The sequence below is a fragment of the Hypanus sabinus genome, chromosome 9, assembly GCF_030144855.1.
Source record: "Hypanus sabinus isolate sHypSab1 chromosome 9, sHypSab1.hap1, whole genome shotgun sequence".
In the NCBI taxonomy this organism is placed as follows: Eukaryota; Metazoa; Chordata; class Chondrichthyes; order Myliobatiformes; family Dasyatidae; genus Hypanus; species Hypanus sabinus.
The window spans coordinates 159358647-159382722 of record NC_082714.1 but is presented as its reverse complement, the minus strand read 5'-3'; the positions used below and the strand labels follow the sequence as shown (position 1 = coordinate 159382722).

General features: G+C 40.8%; 2 protein-coding genes across 7 annotated transcripts in view; both read right to left on the bottom strand.

Annotated features, from left to right (window-relative positions):
- Positions 1–13439, bottom strand: part of nfs1 (NFS1 cysteine desulfurase) — a 50288-nt gene extending 36849 nt beyond the window's left edge. Inside the window, exons 1-4 of one of the 2 annotated variants that reach the window (XM_059980967.1) lie at positions 13428–13439; positions 10758–10945; positions 8309–8382; positions 6122–6238 (exon numbers count right to left, since the gene is read on the bottom strand). In XM_059980967.1, the coding sequence (XP_059836950.1) occupies positions 6122–6238; positions 8309–8382; positions 10758–10857 (291 nt within the window). In that variant the 5' untranslated portion in view covers positions 10858–10945; positions 13428–13439. Of the gene's footprint in view, positions 1–6121; positions 6239–8308; positions 8383–10757; positions 10946–11239; positions 11312–13427 lie in introns of those variants that run through there. The other variant, XM_059980966.1, reaches the window with a different exon arrangement.
- Positions 13440–21158: 7719 nt separating this feature from the next.
- Positions 21159–24076, bottom strand: part of LOC132399969 (RNA-binding protein 39-like) — a 39346-nt gene continuing 36428 nt past the window's right edge. For all 5 annotated transcript variants that reach the window (XM_059980963.1, XM_059980964.1, XM_059980962.1 and 2 more), the window contains one exon: positions 21159–23323. In XM_059980963.1, coding sequence (XP_059836946.1) covers positions 23223–23323 — 101 coding nt within the window. In that variant the 3' untranslated portion in view covers positions 21159–23222. The remainder of the gene's footprint in view (positions 23324–24076) is intronic.

The following is a 24076-nucleotide window of genomic DNA, read 5'->3' as shown; positions in this document are numbered from 1 at the left end:
TGCGAATCAATTACAGGCTGATTTGGAATGTAAAGGTGCCCCACACTCTAATGTTATTCAAGAGTGTGCTGTGAAGAGGCAGAATTTGAAATGCTGTTTGAACAAAGAGGAATCGCTTGCAGATTTTAAACTGAAAACTAATAAAATGAAGGGTCCTGAAGATAAAACTAACGACTTGCATAAAAATAAAGAATTGTGTGGAGATTCAGCCAATGGGGTACGTTTGGAAAACATTCGTTGATAAAATAACTCCTATGAAAAGAACATGCAAAAGCCTATTCCACACTGGTGCACAAGCTAACCACATGGGAGTTAACAGGAAAAGGGGCGAGGGTTGACGGGATGCGACTTTAAATAACAGGATCCGGTTTTAAGGGATTTTGACAAAGCATATGAATAATAACGATAACCCCCATGGAAGATTGACTGCTAAGTTTGAAAGTAAAATAAAGATTAGTATTTGCATGAACTTTTGTAATATACACGTAAGCTAAGATCACAACTCTTTAATTTTTGTTTGCTGAAGAAAAGGAATAAAAATAGGTGGTTATTAAATTGGAGTCTGATGCTACAAGAATTTTATTAAGGTACAAGATGTTAAGATATTAAAGGAAGTGACAATATAATCGCTGTTTAGATGCCGAATTGAATGTATAACTGTATTACTCTGTAATGAAAAAAAAACTCTTTTGTATTGTGTTAGATTCTGAAATCCTGTAAGACTCTGTATTAATTAATTTTTACCTGTGGTAAAAATCTTAGAAGGAAGGGGGTGTTATGAATGTGACGCAAATCTGAGGGGCCGAAGGGTACAAAGTCGCCTCCTTTTTGAGAATCGCAAGATCGCTATTAATTTGGGTCTGGGACCCAGGAAATGAGAGAGAGAGACACGCAGAATCCACAAGGTTTGGAATGTGTCCTGGCCTCAGCGAAACGAATCCACTGATAACGGCTATTGTCTCTTAGAGACAGAATTGTGTATTGAGTACTGTACTATTCATTGAAATCCCTCAGGGGACAACCAGAGTGGGCTGGTTGAGGGACTGCATCATCCCAACCTGATTGACATCTGAGACCCCGTGAGTAAGGATAAAAGTGGGTCTGGGGAACAACCCCTTTAGATGCACCAGGAGAAACGCTAGAGATCCCGTGACAGCGTTTAATAGCGACAGCCGGTGGGGAGCTTGTGTGCATCCTCCCTTGCCAGGGTGGCGGGCTCATCACGGAAGAACAGTTTAGCTAAAGGAGAGGCCACAAGTGAACAGCCACACCAACGAGACTCCAACGGATCGAAATCATAGAAGGAAAGCCGGCAAGTTTTTCTCCAAATCTCTCTCTCTCTCCAACCATTGCAACAAAGCGGTCCCCAAAGGCTGCAGCCTGCATGAACTGAGTGAACTTTATATTTCCATTGGACAATACATTATCCCCTAGACAACGATACAGCTTATTTCTTATTGATTATTATTATACCCGCACTTTTAGATTTAGTATTGACGACGTATATTATCTGGATATTTGCATTGATATTATTTTTGTGTATTTTTTACCAATAAATACTGTTAAAAATTGTATCAGACTTCAACGGACCTTTCTATCTTTGCTGGTAAATGACCCAGTTATGGGGTTCGTAACAGAAGAAACTTTTGGTACTGCCTTTAATATTATTGGCTAGCTTACTTTTGTATTCCATCTTTACCTTAATGGCTTTTTAGTTACCTTCTGTTGGTTTTTAAAAGCTTCCCAATCCTCTATAACTTCCCATTATTTTTTTCGCTCTATTATATGCCCTCTCTTTGGCTTTTATGTTGGCTTTGACTTCTCTTGTTAGCTACAGTTGTGCCGTCTTTCCTTTAGAATACTTCTTCCTCTTTGGGATGTAAACATCCTGTGCTTTCTGAGTTGCTTCCAGAAATTCCAGTCATTGCTGCTCTACCATCATCCCTGCCAGTGTTCTTTTCCAATCAATTCTGGCCAACTCCTCTCTCCTGTCTCTCCACTTTACTCCACTGTAATACTGATACATCTGACTTTAGCTTCTCATTCTCAAATTTCAGGGTGAATTCAATCATATTATGATCACTTGCCCCTAAGGATTCATTGATCTTAAGCTCTCTGATCAATTCTGATTCATTGCACAGCACCAATCCCGAATAGCTGATCATCTAGAGGCTCAACCACAAACTGCTTTAAGAAGCTATCTCGTAGGCACTCCAGAATCTCCTATAATCCAACACCAACCTGATTTTCCCAATCTACCTGCATATTGAAGTCCCCGTTGACTATCTAAACATCGCCCTTTTGGCATGCATTTTCTAACTCCTGTTGTAATTTATAGGCCAGAACATTAGTATTGTTTGGGGGTCCATACACAACTACCATCAGGATCTTTTTGCCCTTGCAGTTCTTCATCTCCATCAACAACAATTAGATACCTTCCGGCCCCATGTCATCTCTTTCAAATAACTTGATTGCATTTTTACCAACAGAGCAACACCTCCCTCTCTGTTCCCTGCCTCTCCTTTCAATACAATATATATCCTTGGATATTAAGCTCCCAGCTATAATCTTTCAGCCATGATTCAGTGATGCCTACAACATCATATTTGCCAATCTGCAACTGTACTGCAAGTTCATTTCCCTTATTCCATATACTGTATGCATTCAGATCCAACACCTTCAATGCTGTGTTCACCCTTTTCAATTCTGTCCACCTTTTATACTGTAACTCATCCTGCATACTGCAATTTTGCCCTATCAACAGCCTCTCCTCAATACACATTGACTCTGTTTGTAATCTAATCACAAACAAGAGAACATCTGCAGATGCTGGAAATCCAAGCAACACACACAAAATGGTGGAGGAACTCAGCAGGCCAGACAGCATCTATGAAAAAGAGTACAGTTGACATTTCGGGCCGAGACCCATCAGCATTCCTCCTTAAAGTGGATTGTTAGAAGCTACAGCTGGATGCACTTCTTGCGGTTATAGTCATCTGGGACACAGGAGATCTCCCTGTCTTCCCAAACCCCGCAAGAGGAAAATTTCACTACCCTGCCTAACATCTCCACTGTCTTAGCTGAGCAGATATAAAGGGAAGGGGAAATAAACTTGAGCTTTTCTTTTTCTCTGAATGAAACCCCTCTTTTTTGAAGCCTCCAAAAGCTAAAGCCTCAAGATCACCGCTCTGACTGCCCACTCAGACAATGGCTGCTGAGTTTGCCCGTCTTCCTTTAATTTGCTCTCACTAATCAATCCCAAATGATGATTGGTTGTTGGTGTATTGAGACAAAACACCACAAAAGATCATCAGTATAAATAGAAAAGGGTGGAATGAGGTAAGGGCTGGTAAGTAAACACGAAGTACAATGCAGATGCTGTGGTCAAATCAACACGTACAAACAAGATGGATGAACTCAGCAGGTTGGGCAGCATCTGTTGAAAGGAGCAATCAATGTTTTGGGCTGAGACTCTTCGTCAGGACTGAAGGAGGAGGGGGCAGGGGCCTTATAAAGAAGGTGGGGGGAGGGGAAAGGTGCAGGTGAAAAAACAATCAGAGGAAAGATGGGATGAGGGTGGGGGAGGGGATAGGCCGGAGAGGTGAAGGAATGTAAGGGGAAAGCACTATGGGTAGTAGTGGGGCTGGTAAGTGACATGTGGAAATAGGTAAGGTTGTAGGATGGTGGGGATGGGGGGGGGAATAATGGGCAAAAGGAGCTGTGGAGGAGGGCTCAGGGTGCTTACAGTCACCTGAAAAGGGGTCTCAGCCTGAAACATCAAACATTTATTCATTTCCACAGATTCTGCCTGACCTGCTGAGTTCCTTCAGACAAGACCCTTTGAGATGGTCCAACGTCCATCCCAAGTAATCCTTGGATCAACCTGCCAAATTATTCCACTCCCCTGTTACTTTGCTAGGACCCTGCAAATATTTCCCCTTTGTATATGATTTTCTTTTGAAAGTTATTGAAATAGCCTTGGATTTAATTTGAGAATAAAGGCAGAATACTGAGATTCACACCAAAGTGATGAAAAGGTCAAACATTTGCAGGCAAATTAGTACAAAATAATAGAGTAACGCTAATGTCTGTGCCTTAAAAAAAACTGACAATAACTCAAGTAAAAAAAATAACCATTCCAGTTATTAAGAGATGGGATTTAAGTTAAACAGCGCTAACTTATAGAGAAGGAAGTTATAAACATAGGAGATTCTGCAGATGTTGCAAATCTTGAGCAATACAAAGTGCTGAAGGAACTCAGTAAGCATGGCAGTGTCAATGAAGGGGAATAAACAATCAACGTTTCTGTACAAAGCCCTTCATTACGATCTCTGTCCAAAACATCGACTGGTTATTCCCCTCTGTAAGTGCTGCCCGAGTTTTTCCAGCACATTGTTTGTGTTGCTAGAAAAGGAAATTTACTTGAAACTGTGACAGAATGCAACATGTTCTGGTCACAGCAAAACAGGAAATAGTGTTAGGGGAGGAAAATGAATATATACAAAAAAGCCCAGAATTTAAGATACGCACTAACAAATCCTCCCAAAACATAGAAAATGGACGCTCAAATAGGTCAGTGTGAAGAAAGGCAAAGCGGGTGTTCAGCAGGCCAAAACAACTGAGTTTAATGATGAGTTTAACAACACATACAATAAAAGGTCAAAGGAAGTCAGGAAGTCATAAGTGGTTTGGGGAAAACACAAAGCAGCTAGTATTAGGTGGAGTTAGTCTTTTTTCTCAAATTGCACCAGCCTTTTAAAATCTTCTACAGGCCAATGATTTAGAAACTATTCACAGAGTCAAATCAAAGCCCAAGTACCAAACGTAAATGACTTTCAGCCAAACATTTAACAAGATCACAGTTAGAGAGCAATGCACACAACATGCGGGAGGAACTCAGCAGGTCAGGCAGTATCTATGGAAATAAACAAGCAGTCGACATTTCTGTTGAGAGCCTTCTTCAGGACTGCAAAGGAAGGAGGAAGATGCCAGAATAAAAAGGTGGGGGGAGGGGAAGGAGGATTGCTGGAAGGTGATAGGTGAAGCCAGCTGGCTAGGATTGGTAAAGGGCTGGAGAAGCAGGAATCCGATAGGAGAGGAAATGCAAAGGCAAGGGATCAGACAGAACTGACAGAGGAGACCCAGTGTTGGAGAACATTGGACTGTCTTCCGTGAAACGTAAACGTAATTGGAATGGCAGAGAACAGTCAGGGTGTGTATGGGGAAGATGAGTGTATGATGGAGTTTCCAATGATTCTGGTGAAGAATTCCAGCAGATCTATCCTCTTGTCCCTTTATCCTTTCTCATACCTACAAATCTTCTGCTTATCTCTGCCAATACCCCCACCCCCAGATAACATTTCTGTCAAATGAACATTCAGAATCAAGTTTATTTTCACAAACAAATGTGGTGAATTTTGTTGTTTTGTGGTTTGTGACAATATTACAATGGAATACATAATAACAAACTATAAATTACTATACGAAATATATATAAATTATGTAGAGACAGAAATCAAAGGAAAGAAGTGCCAGAAATGGACCAAGTGGAGTTAAGAGCTGGAAGCTGGATGCAAAGTTGATGAAATTGATGTGCTCAGCTTGGGTGTATGAAGCAGCTCCAATTACAAACTGAATTGGTGGAATTAGCAACTGTCAGGTGAATGGACATCGCTGAGTTGAGAGGAACACAATACCATAAGACATAGCAGCAGAATTAGGTCATTTGACCCACCGAGTCTGCTCCGTCATTCCATCATGGCTGATTTATTATCCTTCTCAACCCCATTCTCTTGCCCTCTCGTTGGAACCTTTGACATCCTGACTGATTAAGAGCCTATCAAACTCCATCTTAAAGCACAGTTTTAAGGTGTTTGGAAATAGGTACAGAGGGGATGTCAGGGGTAAGCTTTTTTTATGCAGAGTGGTGAGTACATGGAATGGGCCGTCGGCGACAGTGGTGGAGGCAGATACAATTGGGTCTTTTAAGAGATTCCTGGAAAGGTACATGCAGCTTAGAAAAATAGAGGGCTATGGGTAACCCTGAAGGGCCTGTATTGTGCTGTAGGTTTTTTATATTTCTATGTTAAATTTACATATTGACTTCACCTCCAAAGCTTACCTTTCTTGCTTTCTCCATGGCTGCTTCACTCTCCCAGCCATATGCATGTGTTCTTGAATGAGGGTTACCGTAGTAGTTGACCTGATAAGGGAGCATTGCATCCAACACCCTTGGATCCTAAGGGTTAATTAAAAGTAATAATACAAATAATACTTTGCATTTCCATAACTTCAGGTTGAGATCATCGGTCCAAAACCAGCTTGAATTTAAATAGTACTAAGTTCAAAGTACATTATCAAAGTATGTATATATTATACAAATTTAAGATTTGTTTCCTTACAGGCACCCACAAAACAAAGAAACCTCAAAAGAACTCATAAAAAAGGCTGTCAAAAATAAGAATTACAACAGTCTGAGAGAAAGGAGTTCTCTATGATGTGCAGGGGAAACAAGCTAAGAGACAGGAGAGGAACTGCAGTAGACTTTAAAACAATTGGACTGTAACACTCAACAAGAGTTATCACAATAAAAGGATTCAATCAAAAAGAGGCAAGATCTGTGGTTAATAAAGGTAAAGGATAACCTTAAATTTAAAAATGTTAGACAAAAGGGTCGGGAAGAGTTTAGGATCCAGACTGAAAAGCTCGTGAGGAGGAAAATGAATTTTGGGTTTAAGGGCAACTGTAACAACTTGGCTGTCGTAAGTGGCACCCCCTAATTAAGCTAGAATATAAAATGTTACAGTTCGACCCACAATGTTGTGCCAACCTTTTAACCTATTCTAAGACCAATCAAACCCTTTGCTCCTACATAGCCCTCCGTTTTTCTAACATCCATGTCGCTATCCAAAAATCTTTTTAATATTCCTATTGTATCTGCCCCTATAACAACACCCCGGCACAGTGTTCCATGCATCCACCACTTTCTATATATTAACAAATTACCACTGACACCCTGTCCAACACTATCCTCCATTTATTTTCAAATTATGCCTCCTTGTATTAGCCATTTCTTCTGGGAAAATGTTCCCGAGTGTCCATTCGATCTGTGTCTCGTATCATCTTGTACACCTCCATCAAGTCACCTCTCATCCACTTTGCCCTTTAGATCAGCCAGAGACCAAATTTACCACTAAGTAGCCCTAGTAAAACTGAAGTCTATCAAGATACAAGGAAAACCATTCCAATGAGCAAAATTATACCTCACATAAAGGAAGGTGGCTGTGCTTTATGGAGGTTAAATATCCCAACCCTGCGATAGGGCAAGAGTTCAGGGCAGTATACTAGGTCCAACCAACTGCAACTGTTTCACCAGTGACTTTCCTTTCACGATATCAAAATCTAGGCTTTCTGACCGGTCAGTCCCTCCCCCATTTCCATATACAAGATCTAAGTGGTGGAGACTGGAGGTTGGAACACCGATATCTGCAAGTCTGGAGGTTGGAGTCCTGGAAGGGACCTGTCTATGTATGCGAGTGGGTAGGGAAGGGGCTTGTTTTGCTGTATTGTTTTATTGTTGCTGTTGTGGCGTATGTTGGCACTGGAATGTGTGGTGACAGTAGACTGCCCCCAGCACATACTAAGGTTGTGTTGGTTGCAAACAACAGTTCTCAATATGTTTGGATGTACATGTGATACAATGAGCAGCTCCCAACAGGATTCCAACTGTAATGCTTGACATTCATTTGCCCTCCCTTCACTGAGTCTCCTTTCAATACTTTCAGGGTACCACAGTGCAGAACAACACAAATGCCACAGCTACAAGTCAGAGGCAAGGTATCCTGCAGTGACTGTCTCACCTGTTGAGACCAACAAAGACTTTCCACCACAAACGAGGCACAAGTTAGGAATATAATGGAACACCACCCACATTTAGATATATTTATCGCATTATTAAAACGGGCAGTGAAATGTATTGCCTGTGTGAAAAACCAAGGATGTGCTGGGGGCAGTCCGCAAGTGTTGCCACACATTCGGATGCCAACACAGCATATCCACAATGTTCATCAGAACAATAACAACAGCAAAACAAGCCTGCCTTCCTTCCATTCGCACTATCCTGAGTTAAAAATATATCACTTCCCTGGAGCACCCTGCTAACAGCACTTTGGCAATGCTTTCGTGAGAAGGAATTTAACAGATCCAAGTAGCAGCTCACCGTCCCTTCCCATAGGATCAAGGATGGGGAATTAATATTGTTAATGACACCCATATCTCAAAAATGAAAAAGCAAATTAAAAACTTGTACCATTGGTGTTGTTGCCTGGAAATCCAAGTACAGAGGGCGGAGTGCATTTTCTTGAAATTTTGAAATCTTGTCATCTGGAAAAGCAATAAGAGTTTGATAATTACACAGAGTTCAGGACACAGGGGTAATAGTGAAGTACAGCTGGTTATTCGGGCTTGCACAGATCTTTGTACACAAGGGCAGCATAATAGCATAAAATCAGGCACAGGAGCATAACAGCAGCACAGTAGCATTGCAGTTAGCTGAACAGTTTACAGCGACAGCCATTGGGGTTCAATTCCCATGGCTGTCTCTAACCTCCAAGAGGACCATGACCTTGCCATAGGATTTGAATGCTTGGAGGTTTGTTTGCTTCAATCACCTCGGCAGCGATGTTGGCTGGAGTCAGGGCTTTGTACTTCGGCTCTTGATAGGGTCAGCCATGCCGAAGAGGTCAGACTAAGAGTGGTTGACTGGTCCTTCAGGCTCAGCTCAGGGCCAACAACCTTGATTGGTCAAAAAGAACTTTTGACAAATTCTTCTATACAGATGGAGACAAAGGACCTTCATTGCTCCCCCTAACATCAGTGACGAAACAGGCAGTAAGTGTCTAATGAGCTTGTGGGTCGTTTGGGCTGTCTACAAACACTCCACATATGTACAGGTTAGTACACATTAGTAAGCTGTGGGCATGCTGTGTGGCTGCCAGAAGCTTGGTGATAGCTGTGAGCTGCCCCCAGCACATATTTGCATTACACTGTATGCTTTGATGTGCAGTACACGTGGCAAATAAAGCTAATCTCTATTTTTACATCCTTTAAACACCTTGCATTTTCATTTTCAGCATTGCCTCAAATGCAATTTCAGTAATAATAATATACCGATTAAATGTAGAGAACAAGCCAAATCTCCCTCCTGCACGTGAACCATTTTTATTCTCCACTGTTCAAGGTTTGGAAAGTAAATCAGGTATTTGTCTGTACTTTTGAGTTACTCTGGTTCAGAGTCACCAAGGCCGAGTTGTAAAGCAAGGTTAAATACAACGTGCCTTTACTTCCAGGAGACTGAGGCGTGATGTTAGAGATATACAAAATCATGAAGGGTGAGCAGGCTTTTTGCCAGGGTTGGGAATTGAAAAATAAAGGATGTCATTTTAAGGTTAGAGCTGAAAGGTTTAAACGAATCTGAGAGCAACTTTTTTTTTACAGTGGGTTGCAGATAAGTGGACCCATCTGCCTGATGAGCTATTAGAGACAGCTATTACATTTAAGTACTACATGGATAGGTATATGGATGACATGAGTTTATGGGCTAAGTGCAAGGAAATGGGATTGCAGTGGATTCTGGTTAATTAGGACACATCGGGACCAGTACAATTTGACCCAATTAAGTGGCTGCCTAGCTCCCTGACAAGTCATGGGAATAACACCACCAGATCGTTGGTCGGCATCATTTACGGTTGCCAGAGAAAAACAACATCCAGCATCGAAGATTCTCACCACCTAGGCTGTGCTCTTTTCTGCTCAGGACACACACCACCAGGTTCAAGAACAGTTACTACCCCTCAGCCATCAGGCTCTAGAACTACACTCATTTAAGGATTCTCATCTTGTTATTTCATGCTCATTATATATTGCTATTTATTATCTGCATTTGCAGGTTGTTTACAGTTTCTTATGTTTACAGTTTACAGATCGTGTTTACAGCTACTGTTCTACAGACTTGCTAAGTATGCCTGGAGAAAAGAAATCTCAGGGTTGTATGTGGTGACATGCATGTACTCTGATATAAAAATTACTTTGAACTATGATGGTATCTGATCATCTTCAAACTTTCAATTTTTGTTTTTGATTAATGAAAACATTCCTGGCAAATGCTATTAGCTGCAGTTTCATAAAATAATTAAAACTGTATAAAAAGACTAATTGCTGTTTAAATGAGTGACAAATCATGCATCTAAATGAAATACAGAACAAATTATAACACTATCAGTACTACAACAGTACTATAAAACTGATTAGTTCCTAATAGTTATCAGTGGAGGAATTCATCCAACATATGCTGCTGTGCTCTCTTGCTCAACTGTAAAGGAACAAAATCAGTGCAGAAACTTAGTGCAGATGATGGACTGCCTTCATACAATTATTTGCCTCCAAATCTTCTTTTAACATTCAAGATGATTGTCGATATCTTCAAATTCTTCGCAGTTCCTAACTTGTTAAAGTAGTGAAATTGTTTCATTTTCAATTTCTGGCATCTACCGCGGTGAGCAAAGCAGTTCTGAATTGTGTAACTTATTTCTCACCAACTATCAGTGACAAAAAGACTGCTTTTTGAACGCACGCACAACCGATGCGTTTTAAAAATGTTTCTCCTCCCTTCCCTACCTGCTCCCACCCTCACCCCTACCACTACAGCCTTCCCTCATCCCTTCTTCACAAACCCTCTCCCTTTCCCCACCCCAGCGCACCTTGTTCAGCAGCCGCCCTGCGGCCGACAGCTACACCGAACCGCCGACACCCGGCGGCCCGGACGGCGGACCACACCCGAACGGAGCGCCCACACAACATCGCCGACCGATCGCCACACAACCGCAGCCCAAAACACTCGGTCGTCCACCACGCAGCCCCGAACGGAAACTCTCCACGACCCTTCACCCTGACAACGGAAATGACATCACCACGGGCGGCGACGATCACGTGGGGCGGATTGTTGTGGGAGAAAACGAAAGTCTTAAACTCGGCGTTAAAGTAAACATATCATAGTCCATATATATCTCACCATATACATCACTGAGCTTGCTATTCACAATAAATACAAAGAAACATCAATGAAATCCACGCATAAGACGGACAACCAATGTCCAAAAGACAAAATACAAATACAAAAACACCAATAAATTAAGAATAAATAAATAATCAATAAATATTTAGCAACATGAGATAAACTGACCAATCAATATTTCCAGGAGAGAGATAGATAACTGACATTTCAACTCTACGGGTGAGGGGAACTACGGCCAGGATGAAGATGAGAGCACGGGAAGGGTGAGCTCAAGGTAGTGTGGGGATTAAATTGTTGACTGGGTGGGTAATTGGGGTGTTAGAGGTGCTAACAGGTGTAGTGGAAAGTGCTAAATCGCTCTCGCTGCTCCAGTGGAGGGGGAAAGTATTGGCTAACATTGGAATTGGTTCTACTATTGTGACGTGTGACAATCTCAATGACAAAAATGTAAGTGGTCTGATAAATAAGTTTGCAAACAGGAATTTCAGGGAGATAGTCCACCCCTAGGAGTCAGGAGACAGGTAGCTGGGTGACTGTCACGAGAAGGAAGGAGAGTAGACAGGAAAAGCAGAGCACCCCTGTGGCAGTTCCCATCAACAATAAGTCTACCGTTTTGGATACTGTTGGTGGGGACGACCTACCAGGGACAAATTGCAGTGGTTGCGTCTCTGGCACTGAGACTGGACCCTCAGCTCAGAAGGGAAGGAGGAAAAAGAGGAGAGCAGTAGTGATAGGGGATTCAATAGTTAGGGGGACAGATAGGAGGTTCTGTGGAAGAAATTGAGAATCCCGAATGGTCTGTTGCCTCCCTGGTGCCACGGTCCGAGATATCTCAGATCGAGTTCTCAGTATTCTCAAGAGGGAGGGTGAGCAGCCGGATGTCGTGGTCCATGTAGGGACCAATGACATGGGTAGGAAGAGTGAGGAGGTCCTGAAAGGTGAGTTTAGGGAGCTAGGTGCCAAGTTAAAGGACAGGACCTCCAGGATAGCAATCTCAGGATTTCTACCAGTGCCACATGCAGGTGGGTTTAGAAATAGTAAGATAGTGCAGATCAACACATGGCTGAAGACATGGAGCAGGAGGGAGGGCTTCAGATTTATAGATTATTGGGCAGTTTTCCAGGGAAGGTGGGACCTGTTCCGGTGGGACGGTTTACATCTGAACTGGAGGGGGACAAGTATTCTTGTAGGTAGGTTTGCTAGAGAGGCTCCAGTGGATTTAAACTAGATACAAGGGGGGAGGGGAACCAGAGTATAGGAACAGATGTATGCAAGAAGGAAGAAAAAGAAGACAGTAAAGTTCTTTGTGCTGTTAAAGATAAACAGAGAGCAAGAGGTGGAGAATTTCTTAAATGCATTTATTTTAATGCTAGGGGCATTGTAAGAAAGGTGGATGAGCTTAAAACATGGATTTATACCTGGAAATATGATGATGTAGCTATTAGTGAAACATGGTTGCAGGAGGGGTGTGATTGGCAACTAAGTATTCCCGGATTTTGTTGCTTCAGGTGTGATAGAATTGGAGGGACAAGAGGGGGAGGGGTTGTGTTGCTTGTCAGAGAAAATATTACAGCGGTGCTCTGGCAGGATAGATTAGAGGGCTCATCTAGGGAGACTATTTGGGTGGAATTGAGGAATGGGAAAGGCGTTGGGAATGGGAAACACTTATAGGGGTGTATTATAGACCACCTAATGGGGAGCAAGAATTGGAGGAGCAAATTTGCAAGGAGATAGCAAATATTTGTAATAAGCACAAGGTTGTGACTGTGGGAGATTTTAATTTTCCACACATAGACTGGGAAGCCCATACTGTAAAAGGGCTGGATGGCTTGGAGTTTGTAAAATGTGTGCAGGATAGTTTTTTGCAGCAATACATGGAGGTACCAACTAGAGAAGGGGCAGTGTTGGATGGTCTGTTAGGGAATGAAATAGGTCAGGTGACAGAGGTATGTGTTGGGGAGCACTTTGGGTCCAGTGATCACAATGCCATTAGTTTCAATATAATTATGGAGAAGGATAGGACTGGACCCAGGGTTGAGATTTTTGATTTTGGAGAAAGGCTAACTTTGAGGAGATGCAAAAGGATTTGGAAGGAGTAGATTGGGACAATTTATTTTATGGGAAGGACGTAATAGAGAAATGGAGGTCGTTTAAAAGAGAAATTTTGAGGGTACAGAATCTTATGGTCTTCTACTTCTGGTCTCAATATTACAGAATGTGTGGAGTCTTTGAGAAGATGCAGAAGAGGTTCACCAGGATGTTGCATTGATTAATAATTATTAGCATAACAAAAGGCAACACAGTAGAGCAACAGTTAGTGGAACTCTGCAGTCCTATTTGGGGGTTCAATTCTCACCACTGTATGTGGTTCTTCTGATTTCCTCCCGCAGTACAAAAGACCTACATTCAGAAATGGGGCGACACTTGCGGACTGCTCCCAGCACAAACCCAGGCTGTTGGCCATTGACACCAATGCATTTCACTGTATGTTGTATGTACATGTGACAAGACTGATATATAGTCCAGACACTTTAGTCCATTGAACTCTCCAATTGACCACAATAGAGCTTGTACACCGACTCCAGCCTGGATGCTACACCATGCCGCCCATGGTGGAGCACAACATCTCAGAAGACTTTGTATTGGCGATTGTAAAACAGGCGATCCCGTGGCTCGAGGCCCCGAGTCCACTGAGTGACAGCAAAAACTGCCGTTGCCCACAACAGACCTTGTCGTCTGCTGAGCAAAGCACAGGGAGGGCAGCACTGAATCTGCCCACGGTGGAGTGCACTAGCTTCGACTCGTCTGTCCCGGCAGTTACAACGCCATGGCTTGAGACCCATTCCTCACTACAACCGCGGCCATGCAGATCTCCCATCATATGCCCCCACTCTCAGCCAATGAATCAGTGAATAGAACTTGCAGCATACCAGATTAACAATGTCTGAAAGGGCCTTGTGATCACAAGTAAAGCGACCACAATGGCCACTCACTCTTTGACTGTAACCCTCCATCGACTCAGGCCGCAGCACGCTGCTCAGCTGCTTTCTCTGCCAGCGGACAACTCACCAATGGTGCAAACCTGCAGGACTTTAAGTTCTTAATGTATAGCAAGATCGTGATCATTAAAATAGGTTGAAATAGGATAGTAGCACTTGTTGCTCCCACAAAAGCTGATACGATCCAATGCCCCGCCATCTTAAATTATGAGATTCATACAGATAGGGTAGTCTTATCCCTGGGTGGGCATGCTAAAGAAAAAGGACATAGCTTTAGTGTGAGAGGAAATTTTAAGAGATATTTGAGGTAACTTTTTTAAAAAACATGGTTGGAGTGCAGGAGGTGCCTGAAATACTCTGTCAGAAGAGAGTGGAGAGTGGGGGAAGCAGATATGATAGCAACATTGAAGAGCTATTTAGTCTGGCACACAAACAGGCAGGCAATGGAAGGATATGGACCTTATGCATCTTAAGAAGACACCCTCGTTTACAGGTATCATGGGCTCAAAGTTCTTTTCCTGTCCTGTTCCATTCCACGAATGCAGAGTCTGGTGAGTGAAAGGTGATGATCAGATCTCTATCCAATAGGAGAGTGGCTGAGGGGTAGAAGTACAGTATGGGAAATAGGTGAAAAAAAAACAAAAAAAAAAACCATTGGAAGCACAACCCCGGAGCTACACATCATACAAGCTTCCATAAAAAAAAAACGTCAATCTGCCAACTCAAATCCACTTAAAGATAAATTGGAAGGAAACCATATTAATTAACTCAAATCAGATGATAGTGGGCAAATGAACCCCACCTTTTCTCAAAATCAAATTGAGGATCAAAAGTTTGTTTTCTGATTTTCTCCAAACTAAGCCATAACATCACCTGAGAAAACCATTGTATCAAAGTAGGAGCAGAAACATTTTTTCATTTCAACAAAATAGCCCTTCTGGCCAATAATGTAACAAATGCAATTACATGTTGGTCTGATGGAGAAATACCATGAATATATTGAGGGATTATACCAAATAAAACTGTCAATTTATTAGATTGTAAATTAATTTTTAAAACTTGAGAAATTGTAAAGAAAATAGACTTCCAAAAATGTTTCAGTACAGAACATAACCAAAACATATGTGTCAATGTGTCTGTCTCGGTTTTACATCTGTCACTATCAACATTCGGAAACATTTTAGATAGTCTCTCCTTTGTCAAATAGTAATGATATACAATTTTAAATTGAATTAAAGAGTGATTGGCACAAATCGAATAAGAGTTAGTAGGGGTTCTTTTTTTCCTTTTTCAAAAAATATTCTGAATACAATTTTTTCTTATTATTGATATATTACTTAGCTTTGTTAATCAGTTATTGGCTAATTTAATTCCTTATTGTACATAAGGACATATTGACTTAATGTATCCTTTTTTGTTAATCTTCAATAATTAATAAAAGATTTTAAAATGGAAATAGGTGTTGTGCAGAAAGTATTGTTAATAGGGCATGTATGATGGAGGCAGACTGCAACAGAGCAGCCAAGCAATGCTTCTTAATTGATGATCCACTCACCAATATCAAGTTTGGGTATTGCCCAGCCTATTTGCTCCAGACCTAATCACAACCTTGGTCCAAACATAGGTCAACAAGCAGAATTCCAGGAGTGAGGTGAGGTGATTTCCTTGATGTTAACACTCCCTGGTGAGTAGACATTAAGAAAAAAACCTCCAGTCTTTGGAGACCTAGGTCTGATTATGTTCAGCTGCTAAAATTACTTCCCTTCCATTGTGAGCATCTGTAACAATATTGAATTCTTCCCTTGCCTGAATGCAGCAAAACCTAGCCTTCACACAGATATGAAATGGTAAGTGGAACTTACACCTCTATCCATCATCAGCTCCTTAATGGACACCTTCAAAAGGAGGTGCTTCAAGAAGGCAGCATTCAACATTAAAGATCCTCACTATCCAGGATACAGCCTCTTCTCCTTACTACCATCATGAAGGAGACACAGTATGAAGACACACACTAACATTTTAGGAGGAACAACTTCTCTGCAATGCCCATGAATTTTCCTTTTTTGCACTACCTATTTTATCTTATTGTATTAATGTTTTTCATGTATTGCACTGTAACTCTGCATCAATAAATTCATAACCTACACCAGAATCTTATTTTGATTCTAGAAGCCCTACACCTGCCCTTGATACCTGTAAACCAGGGTGTCTTCTTAAAATGCACAAGGTCCATATCCTTCCATTGCCTGCCTGTTTGTGTGCCAGACTAAATAGCTCTTCAATGTTGCTATCATATCTGCTTCCCCCACTCTCCTTCTATCAATAATCTGAGGGTCACAACTGGCCTGAAATTTCACTGTACCATCCACAAGTACTGCAGATAGAACAGGAAAGAAACTGGGTGTCCTGCATGTGTCACACATCACCTAACATGCTGATGTCTACCATTTACAAGGAGTGGGATGGAATACTCAATTTGCTAGTGTGGGGAGGTGTATCTCTCAAGAAGCCACTACTGATACAAGGCAAACTTGTCACTAGTTCACCACTTTCTCACTCTTTAAGTAGGGGTTTTACATTCACTACTTCCCAATTGTGGATAGGCATGATCAAGCTAAAAGCACAAAGATTTGCAAGGACATTCCCTGGATGATGAATTGTAAGGAGAGACTTGGGGCTCTTTCCCTCAGGAGGATTAGAGGTGACTACAACAGGTACAGTGGATTCCAGTTAATTGGGCCATCAGTTACTTGGGACAGCTGCTTATTTGGGACAACTCTTACCCAAGAACAAAAACTATTGAGAAAATAGCAGGAATACCCTTTGTTTATTTGGGCCACTATGCCACTTAATTGGGACAGGAGACTGATGCTGAACTAGTGTTAGTCACATGCACTTGCAAAGCCATTAACACTACATTGTAGCATAATTTTTAATAACATGTTGCATATTTTTGCATTCACACAGCGGTGATTCTTGTCACTGATAGTTGAAGGGCAGTATGAAAATTTAGAACTGTTTTTGCTCACTGCAGTTTCAAGTATTCAGGCTTGGAGATGCCAGAAATGGCCTGGAGTGAAAATGAAACAATTTTACTAGTGACTTCACCCCAGAACACCACTTCGACAGGCAAAGCCAGGTATGGGTAGCTTGGTGATAAAGGTACATACATGCCCTAGCATGCAGAGTCAGCTCCAGCAGACTCAGTGGATGAAACCCTCAGAGAGGTCCAACAGCCAGGAACTGTTATGGAGAGCAAAGGGGATGACAGGGCAGAGGAAGTCATGGTCATTCACTGAAGACTACTCATACTACTGGAGCTGGACTTCCAAGGTCAAGAGAGTGCAACTGCTCAGTGCTACGTCTTTTCTACTTTATATAAAATTCAGTTAGGTAGAGAGCCAATCTACTTTCTATGGTAGAGGTGTCTAAACTAGAGGGCATCAGTTCAAGATGGGAGGGAGAACTTTAAAGGAAAGGTAAACTTTATCCACCTGGTATTTCTATCAGGAATATAACAGAGAACAATAACTCTACTTAAGGAACATTTGATTCAGTATAGATGTGTGTTAAATTTGACATGAAAATGGTGTCCATGCTGTTTAATTCTATGAAGAATCAACAGACTGCATATCATCCAGCCATACACCATGCAAATTTGTAAATCATTCTTTCACCAAAATGCTCGAGGAACTCAGCAGTCAGGTAGCATCTATGAAAAGGAATAAAGGGTCGACATTTTAGTTGGAGAACTTTTATCAGGACTGGAAAGTAAGGGCCTGGGACTGAAACGTTGACTCTGTTCTTTTCCATAGATGCCGCCTCACCTGCTGAGTTCTCCCAGAATTTGAGCTACACTGTATTTCCAGCATTTACAGAATCTCAAGTTCATTCTTTCACCATTACACGGGTATACCAGTACAGGGGACTGCAGGTAACTCAAGATGGTACTTCACCACTACCTGAAAGGCAATTAGTGATGGGCAATTAAACAGCAAGCCAATCTCTGACACCTGAACATTCAAAGTCACTAATTGTTTAACACTTAACACCATGTATCAGAACACTAAGGGATATTCTAATTGCAGAAGAATCCAAATCAACCAATGGATTGTGAAAGGAATGCTGTGAATCAAAGATTTTATATTACTGATTTTCTGGCATTCTTGAAATAGAAATACAATCTAAAAAATGTCAAGTTTAAAGAGTGGGTGCTAGCAAATTAAGATCATATAGGACAAGTGTTCCCAACCCTTCTTTAATGCAATGGACCATTAAGAGGTCCATGGGCCCCAAATTGGGAACCCGATATGGGGAGAACTGATATGGCAGAATGGCAGAGAGATTAATTATACAAACCCCATTTCCAGAAAAGTTGGGATATTTTCCAAAATGCAATAAAAACAAAAATCTGTGATATGTTAATTCATGTGAACCTTTATTTAACTGACTAAAGTACAAAGAAAAGATTTTCAATAGTTTTACTGACCAACTTAATTGTATTTTGTAAATATACACAAATTTAGAATTTAGTGGCTGCAACACACTCAACAAAAGTTGGGACAGAGTTAAAATAAGATTGAAAAGTGCACAGAATATTCAAGTAATACTGGTTTGGAAGACTCCACATTAAGAGGCTAATTGGTAGCAGATGAGGTATCATGACTGGGTATAAAAGTAGCGTCCATCAAAGGTTCAGTCTTTGAAAGCAAGGATGGGTCATGGCTCACCCCTTTGTGCCAAGATTTGTGAGAGAATTGTTAGTTCAAAAGGAACATTTCCCAACGCAAGATTCAGAGAATTTAGATCTTTCAACATCTACAGTACATAATATTGTGAAAAGATTCAGAGAAACCTCAGTGCATAAAGGGCAAGGTCAGAAACCACTGTTGAATGCACGTGATCTTCGAGCCCTGGCGGCACTGCCTAAGAAACCGTCATGCTACTGTGACAATTATAGCCACCTGGGCTTGGGAGTACTTTGGAAAACCATTGTCACTTAACACAGTCCGTCACTGCATCCAGAAATGCAACTTGAAACTGTATTACACAAGGAGGAAGCCATACATCAACTCTATGCAGAAACGCCGGCGAGTTCTCTGGGCCCGAGCTCATCTCAGATGGACTGAAAGACTGTGGAACCATGTGCTGTGGTCAAATGAGTCCACATTTCAGCTAGTTTTCTGAAAAAACGAGCGTCGAGTTCTCCGTGCCAAAGATGAAAACAACCACCCTGATTGTTAACAGCGAAAGGTGCAAAAGCCAGCATCTGTGATGGTATGGGGGTGGCATCAGTGCCCACAGCATGGGTGAGTTGCATGTATGTGAAGGTACCATTGACTCTGAGGTGTATATTAGGATTTTAGAGACACATATGTTGCCATCAAGGCACCGTCTCTTCCTGGGACGTCCATGCGTATTTCAGCAGGACAATGCCAGACCACATTCTGCACGGGATACAACAGCATGGCGTGCTTGACTGGCCTGCTGCCAGTCCAGATCTATCTCCTATTGAAAATGTATGGCGCATCACGAAGAGGAGAATCAGACAACGGAGACCACAGACTGTTGAGCAGCTGAAGTCTTATATCAAGCAAGAATGGACAAAATTTCCAATTGCAAGTCTACTACAATTAGTATACTCAGTTCCAAAACGATTAAGAAGTGTTATTAAAAGGAAAGGTGATGTAAAACAATGGTAAACATGCCTCTGTCCCAACTTTTGTTGAGTGTGTTGCAGCCATCAAATTCTAAATTTGTGTATATTTACAAAATACAATTAAGTTGGTCAGTAAAACTATTGAAAATCTTTTCTTTGTACTTTTTTCTCTTAAATAAAGGTTCACGTGAATTAACATCACAGATTTTTGTTTTTATTGCATTTTGGAAAATATCCCAATTTTTCTGGAAATGGGGTTTGTAGTTCATTGGAAGCTCAGAGACTATTTAAGAAGTTACAAGCCTTTCGGCCATTTCTTCCCATTTTTATAACCTTCAAATATGACAGCTCTTTACAATTGAGCCATTGAGCATTTCATTTTTCAATGCTGTAAAACTGACTGGTAATATGGGTCAATTCAAATTTTAACGAGTGTGCATTCAGTATTTCATCTTTTGACTATTGTGCATCCGAAGATTAATCATATAAAGCAGCTTTTGTTAAGCATTAACCTACTTACTTTAGAAATTTTGAGATAAAACAAGGACACCCATAATCTCAAAACTCCGAAAAGCATTAATTCTATTTGTAATCCCAACACAAGATACAAGAGCCTGGATCTCAAACAAAAAAAAATCCACTGGAAGAAGATCACAAAGAAGATTCTGCAGATGCTAGAAATCCAGAGCAACGTACTCAAAATGCTGGAGGCACTCAGCAGGTAAGGCAACATCTATGGATAGTATTTCTGTTCAAAGGCCAGAGTTCAAGTTCAAATTAAGTTATCAAAGCACACCTACATCACCATAATCAAACCCCCGAGATTCATTTTCTTGCAGGCAATCAGTCAATACAAGAAATAAAAGAATGAATACAAGATCACAATCAATGTGCAAAAAAAAAAATGATAACCAATAAAGAATGAGGTGAAGAATCCTTGAAAGTGAATCCATAGGTTGTGGGAACAGTTCAGTGACGGGGCAAGAGAAGTTCAGTGAAATTATCCTCTCTGGTTCAAGAGCCAAATGATTGAGGGGTAATAACTGGTTCTGAACCTGGTGGTGCAGGTCCTTCATAAAGGATGCTGCTTTCTTGCGACAGCGTTCCATGTGGATGTGCTCAATGGTGGAGGGGGCTTTACCGATGATACACTGGGCCAAATCCACTACTTTTGTAATGGATGCAGCCTTGCTTACACCTATGATGATAGCATTTTGCCTTCACAGATGCTGCCTAATCCTCCAAGTTCCACCAGCACTTTTTTTTTGCTATAGAATCCAATTTTTGTTATCTCTTGGATCTGCTGAGCTTGATCACATTGCCGAAAGCCTGAAAGGTATGAATGCCCATGCAAATGAAAAAATTAAGATGCCCAAGGGAACCTGAATATACCCACTAATATCAGAAACAAAATTCAGATTTCCCCAAGTGATTTTTCTTTTATTTATTGAACGATTTTGCATTTTTTATACAAAATTTGTACCAATTACAAAATCCTTACTTTTGAATAGAAATACCAGGCTGCTGTTGAATCACACTACAGAAGGGGAAAAAAATTAGGTAATGTTTACACTCTGGAGCTCACAGAGCTTAAAGAAACAGCAAGAAACACCACGCACGGCCAGACAAAATTACTGTTACCCTTGATGCAATTTTTTTAGTGTGCATTTATAAAGACAGTTATTAATTAACTTTCCAATGAGTTGTTTTTCCTTCCTGATAGAACACTTTCTATATCAAAGGCAATTAAGAAACAACTATTAAACTGGCCTAGGGCTCTAAACGCATATAATTAAAGACTCTGCTTACGTGTAATTAATATCCAATAGAAGATGCACTGAAAGTGAATATAATTGGCTTTCATCTTATTTGACAACTGTTTAAAAAAAAATAAGAATGAAAATGCAATTTATTCAGAAACCCTCAAATTTAAGACAGATTATGTAGTCAACTAATGAAGTGACAAGAACCTCCCAATTCCTTCAATTAGAAAACATTGGGTCATAATATCTCAATTAAGTCCAGGAGGCGAAACTCAGGCTTGAAACTGTTAGCAGATTCCTTTCAACTTGCTTGATGTTAGGAATATTTCATTCCTCAGCATAATTGTGCACTTTAATATATTTTGCTCTTACACCCATCTTTATTCAGCCAAATGTTCAGACTTTTATTCAAATGGTAAAATTAAGTTTGTCTGGCCTAGATCCTATGGAAGCACAAGGATAGCACATCACTATATTTACATAAGGAACGTTCATTCTGGGTGGGGTGGGTGAAAGTGAAGATTAGCATTGAGAATGGACCAAATAAGGCAAACTGTATATACAATAAGCTTTAATCTGAAAATGTCACCTTGAGGCCAACTGTACAGAAAGATTATTTAGAACTCCATACCCTTTGCAGTTTGCCATTTAATGAATATCCAAACTTTGGTCATAATACTAGCCAAACCTAGTATTAACACTTTCCAGAACTAGGCACGGTGATCTTTAGCCCTAGACCGATACTGATATAGACCACCACTCCAATTAACTTTTGGAATGGTAAGTAGCCAAATCCACAATTGCTACAAATTTAATTTTCTGCACATTAGCATGAACCCTTTTGTTTTTAACATCAGCTATGGATTCCTCAATTAAAAATCATTGGTAATAAGATCACCAGCAACAACTGAAGAAAAAATCTGATATGGCCACTTTTCCAGTTATTCTTAAGCCTAACTGGCTTTCGCTCCCTCGTTCTCTAGATCCCCAGTCTCCAATGTATGTAAACTCATGTCATAACACTCCACATAACTTGCCTTCAGATGGTTTCATGGTCATTCACCCTTATTGAAATTGACTGGAATTCTACACATCAGAACAAATGCGGTGAACGATCAGTTGGCTGAGTATTTACTGTGTGGTCTTTAATTCAACAATAGCTGCAACCTACCTATTGAAAGATTACCTTTTCCAATAACTCACTTTTCTGCAATAAGTATCTTCACAAAATTTATAAACTGATATTTTAAAAAAGCTCATCTGTGAAGTTCCATCAGAAGAGCACCAAAACCAACAAAATATGTAACTTAAAATGGGTAACAAGAGTGCAGTGCTACCTCTATAGTCTACTTGACTGTAGTAGTCTTATCACAGGAACAACAGAAGTTCAAAACCCCAGGAAAGATGCACACCATCTTTCAATATTGCAGGCTTTCTTCTTTTTTTCTCCTGATCCGATTATCACTGTTATGGTGTAGTCAAAATGTGGTACACTGCACCAAAATCAAAATAAAACAGCCTTAGGGCATTTGTGTAAATCTACTTCTGCCATTTTATTTTCCTTCCACTAGGGCTTGGCAAGATTGAAAAAAAAAACATTTGTCTGAAGTCCATTGGGAGTTGTAAGAGTTTTCCCACAATACTTTCCACTTGCGTCGTTTGTACAGGCAACCACTATGTAATTGTCCACATTCTCCAAGTTGCTTGGAATTTCAGTTCCCTTCTAGCTCCTATCGTCTTGCTGGAGTCAGCAGCTGGGTGGTTGTCATCGAGTCTGGGAAGAGGTTGTGATAGGTTGGAAGTGGCACATACGCTGCAGTGATCATTTTCCCTATGAAAGAAAAGTTACATTCCAGACTTAGATTGGCAGCCACTAAGAGAAATCAAATCAGGAAGATGCAGATTTAAATACTAGCTGGAACAAATTTCACCTCAAGGTAAAAACTAGGTTGACTTCACTAATGGCCTCTGTACTCAAGTTTCAATTTAGCTCTGACATATTGAAAAGGGCTGCTCCCAAAAGTCAGCATTTCACAATATGCAGAGAAATAATAAGCAGCTATCTTACTGGAACTCAAATATTTCCTTACAAAGCCAAACAGCCCCCTTCTATTAACATTGAATTATTTCAGAAACAGTGAAAATACCCAAATTATTAAATGGAAGGGCTGATTCCCCCCCCACCCAAAAACAAACACACACACACGGACTTACCAACAAGACCAACCTTTGCTATTTAAAGCCTTAATTACACAGCTGAACATTCATTTTAAATGGCACTGAACCAACAATGACCTTTCAATGGGTCAAGAGTCATGTTACAAGTCAGAGCAACCAAAGGACAATTGTAGTCTTTCCACAACCATGATTGCTCTTGGCACATTTTTCAACAGAAGTGATTTGCCATTACCTACTTCTTTACCAGACAGGTGACCTCAGAAACTATCAATACTCTTCAGTGATTGTCTGCCTGGCATCTAAGGTCACATAACCAGAACTTGTGATATGCACTAGCTGCTCATACGACCATCCATGACCTGTTCCCATGGCTTCACCGGATCCTGAATGGGGTCTAAGCAGGTAG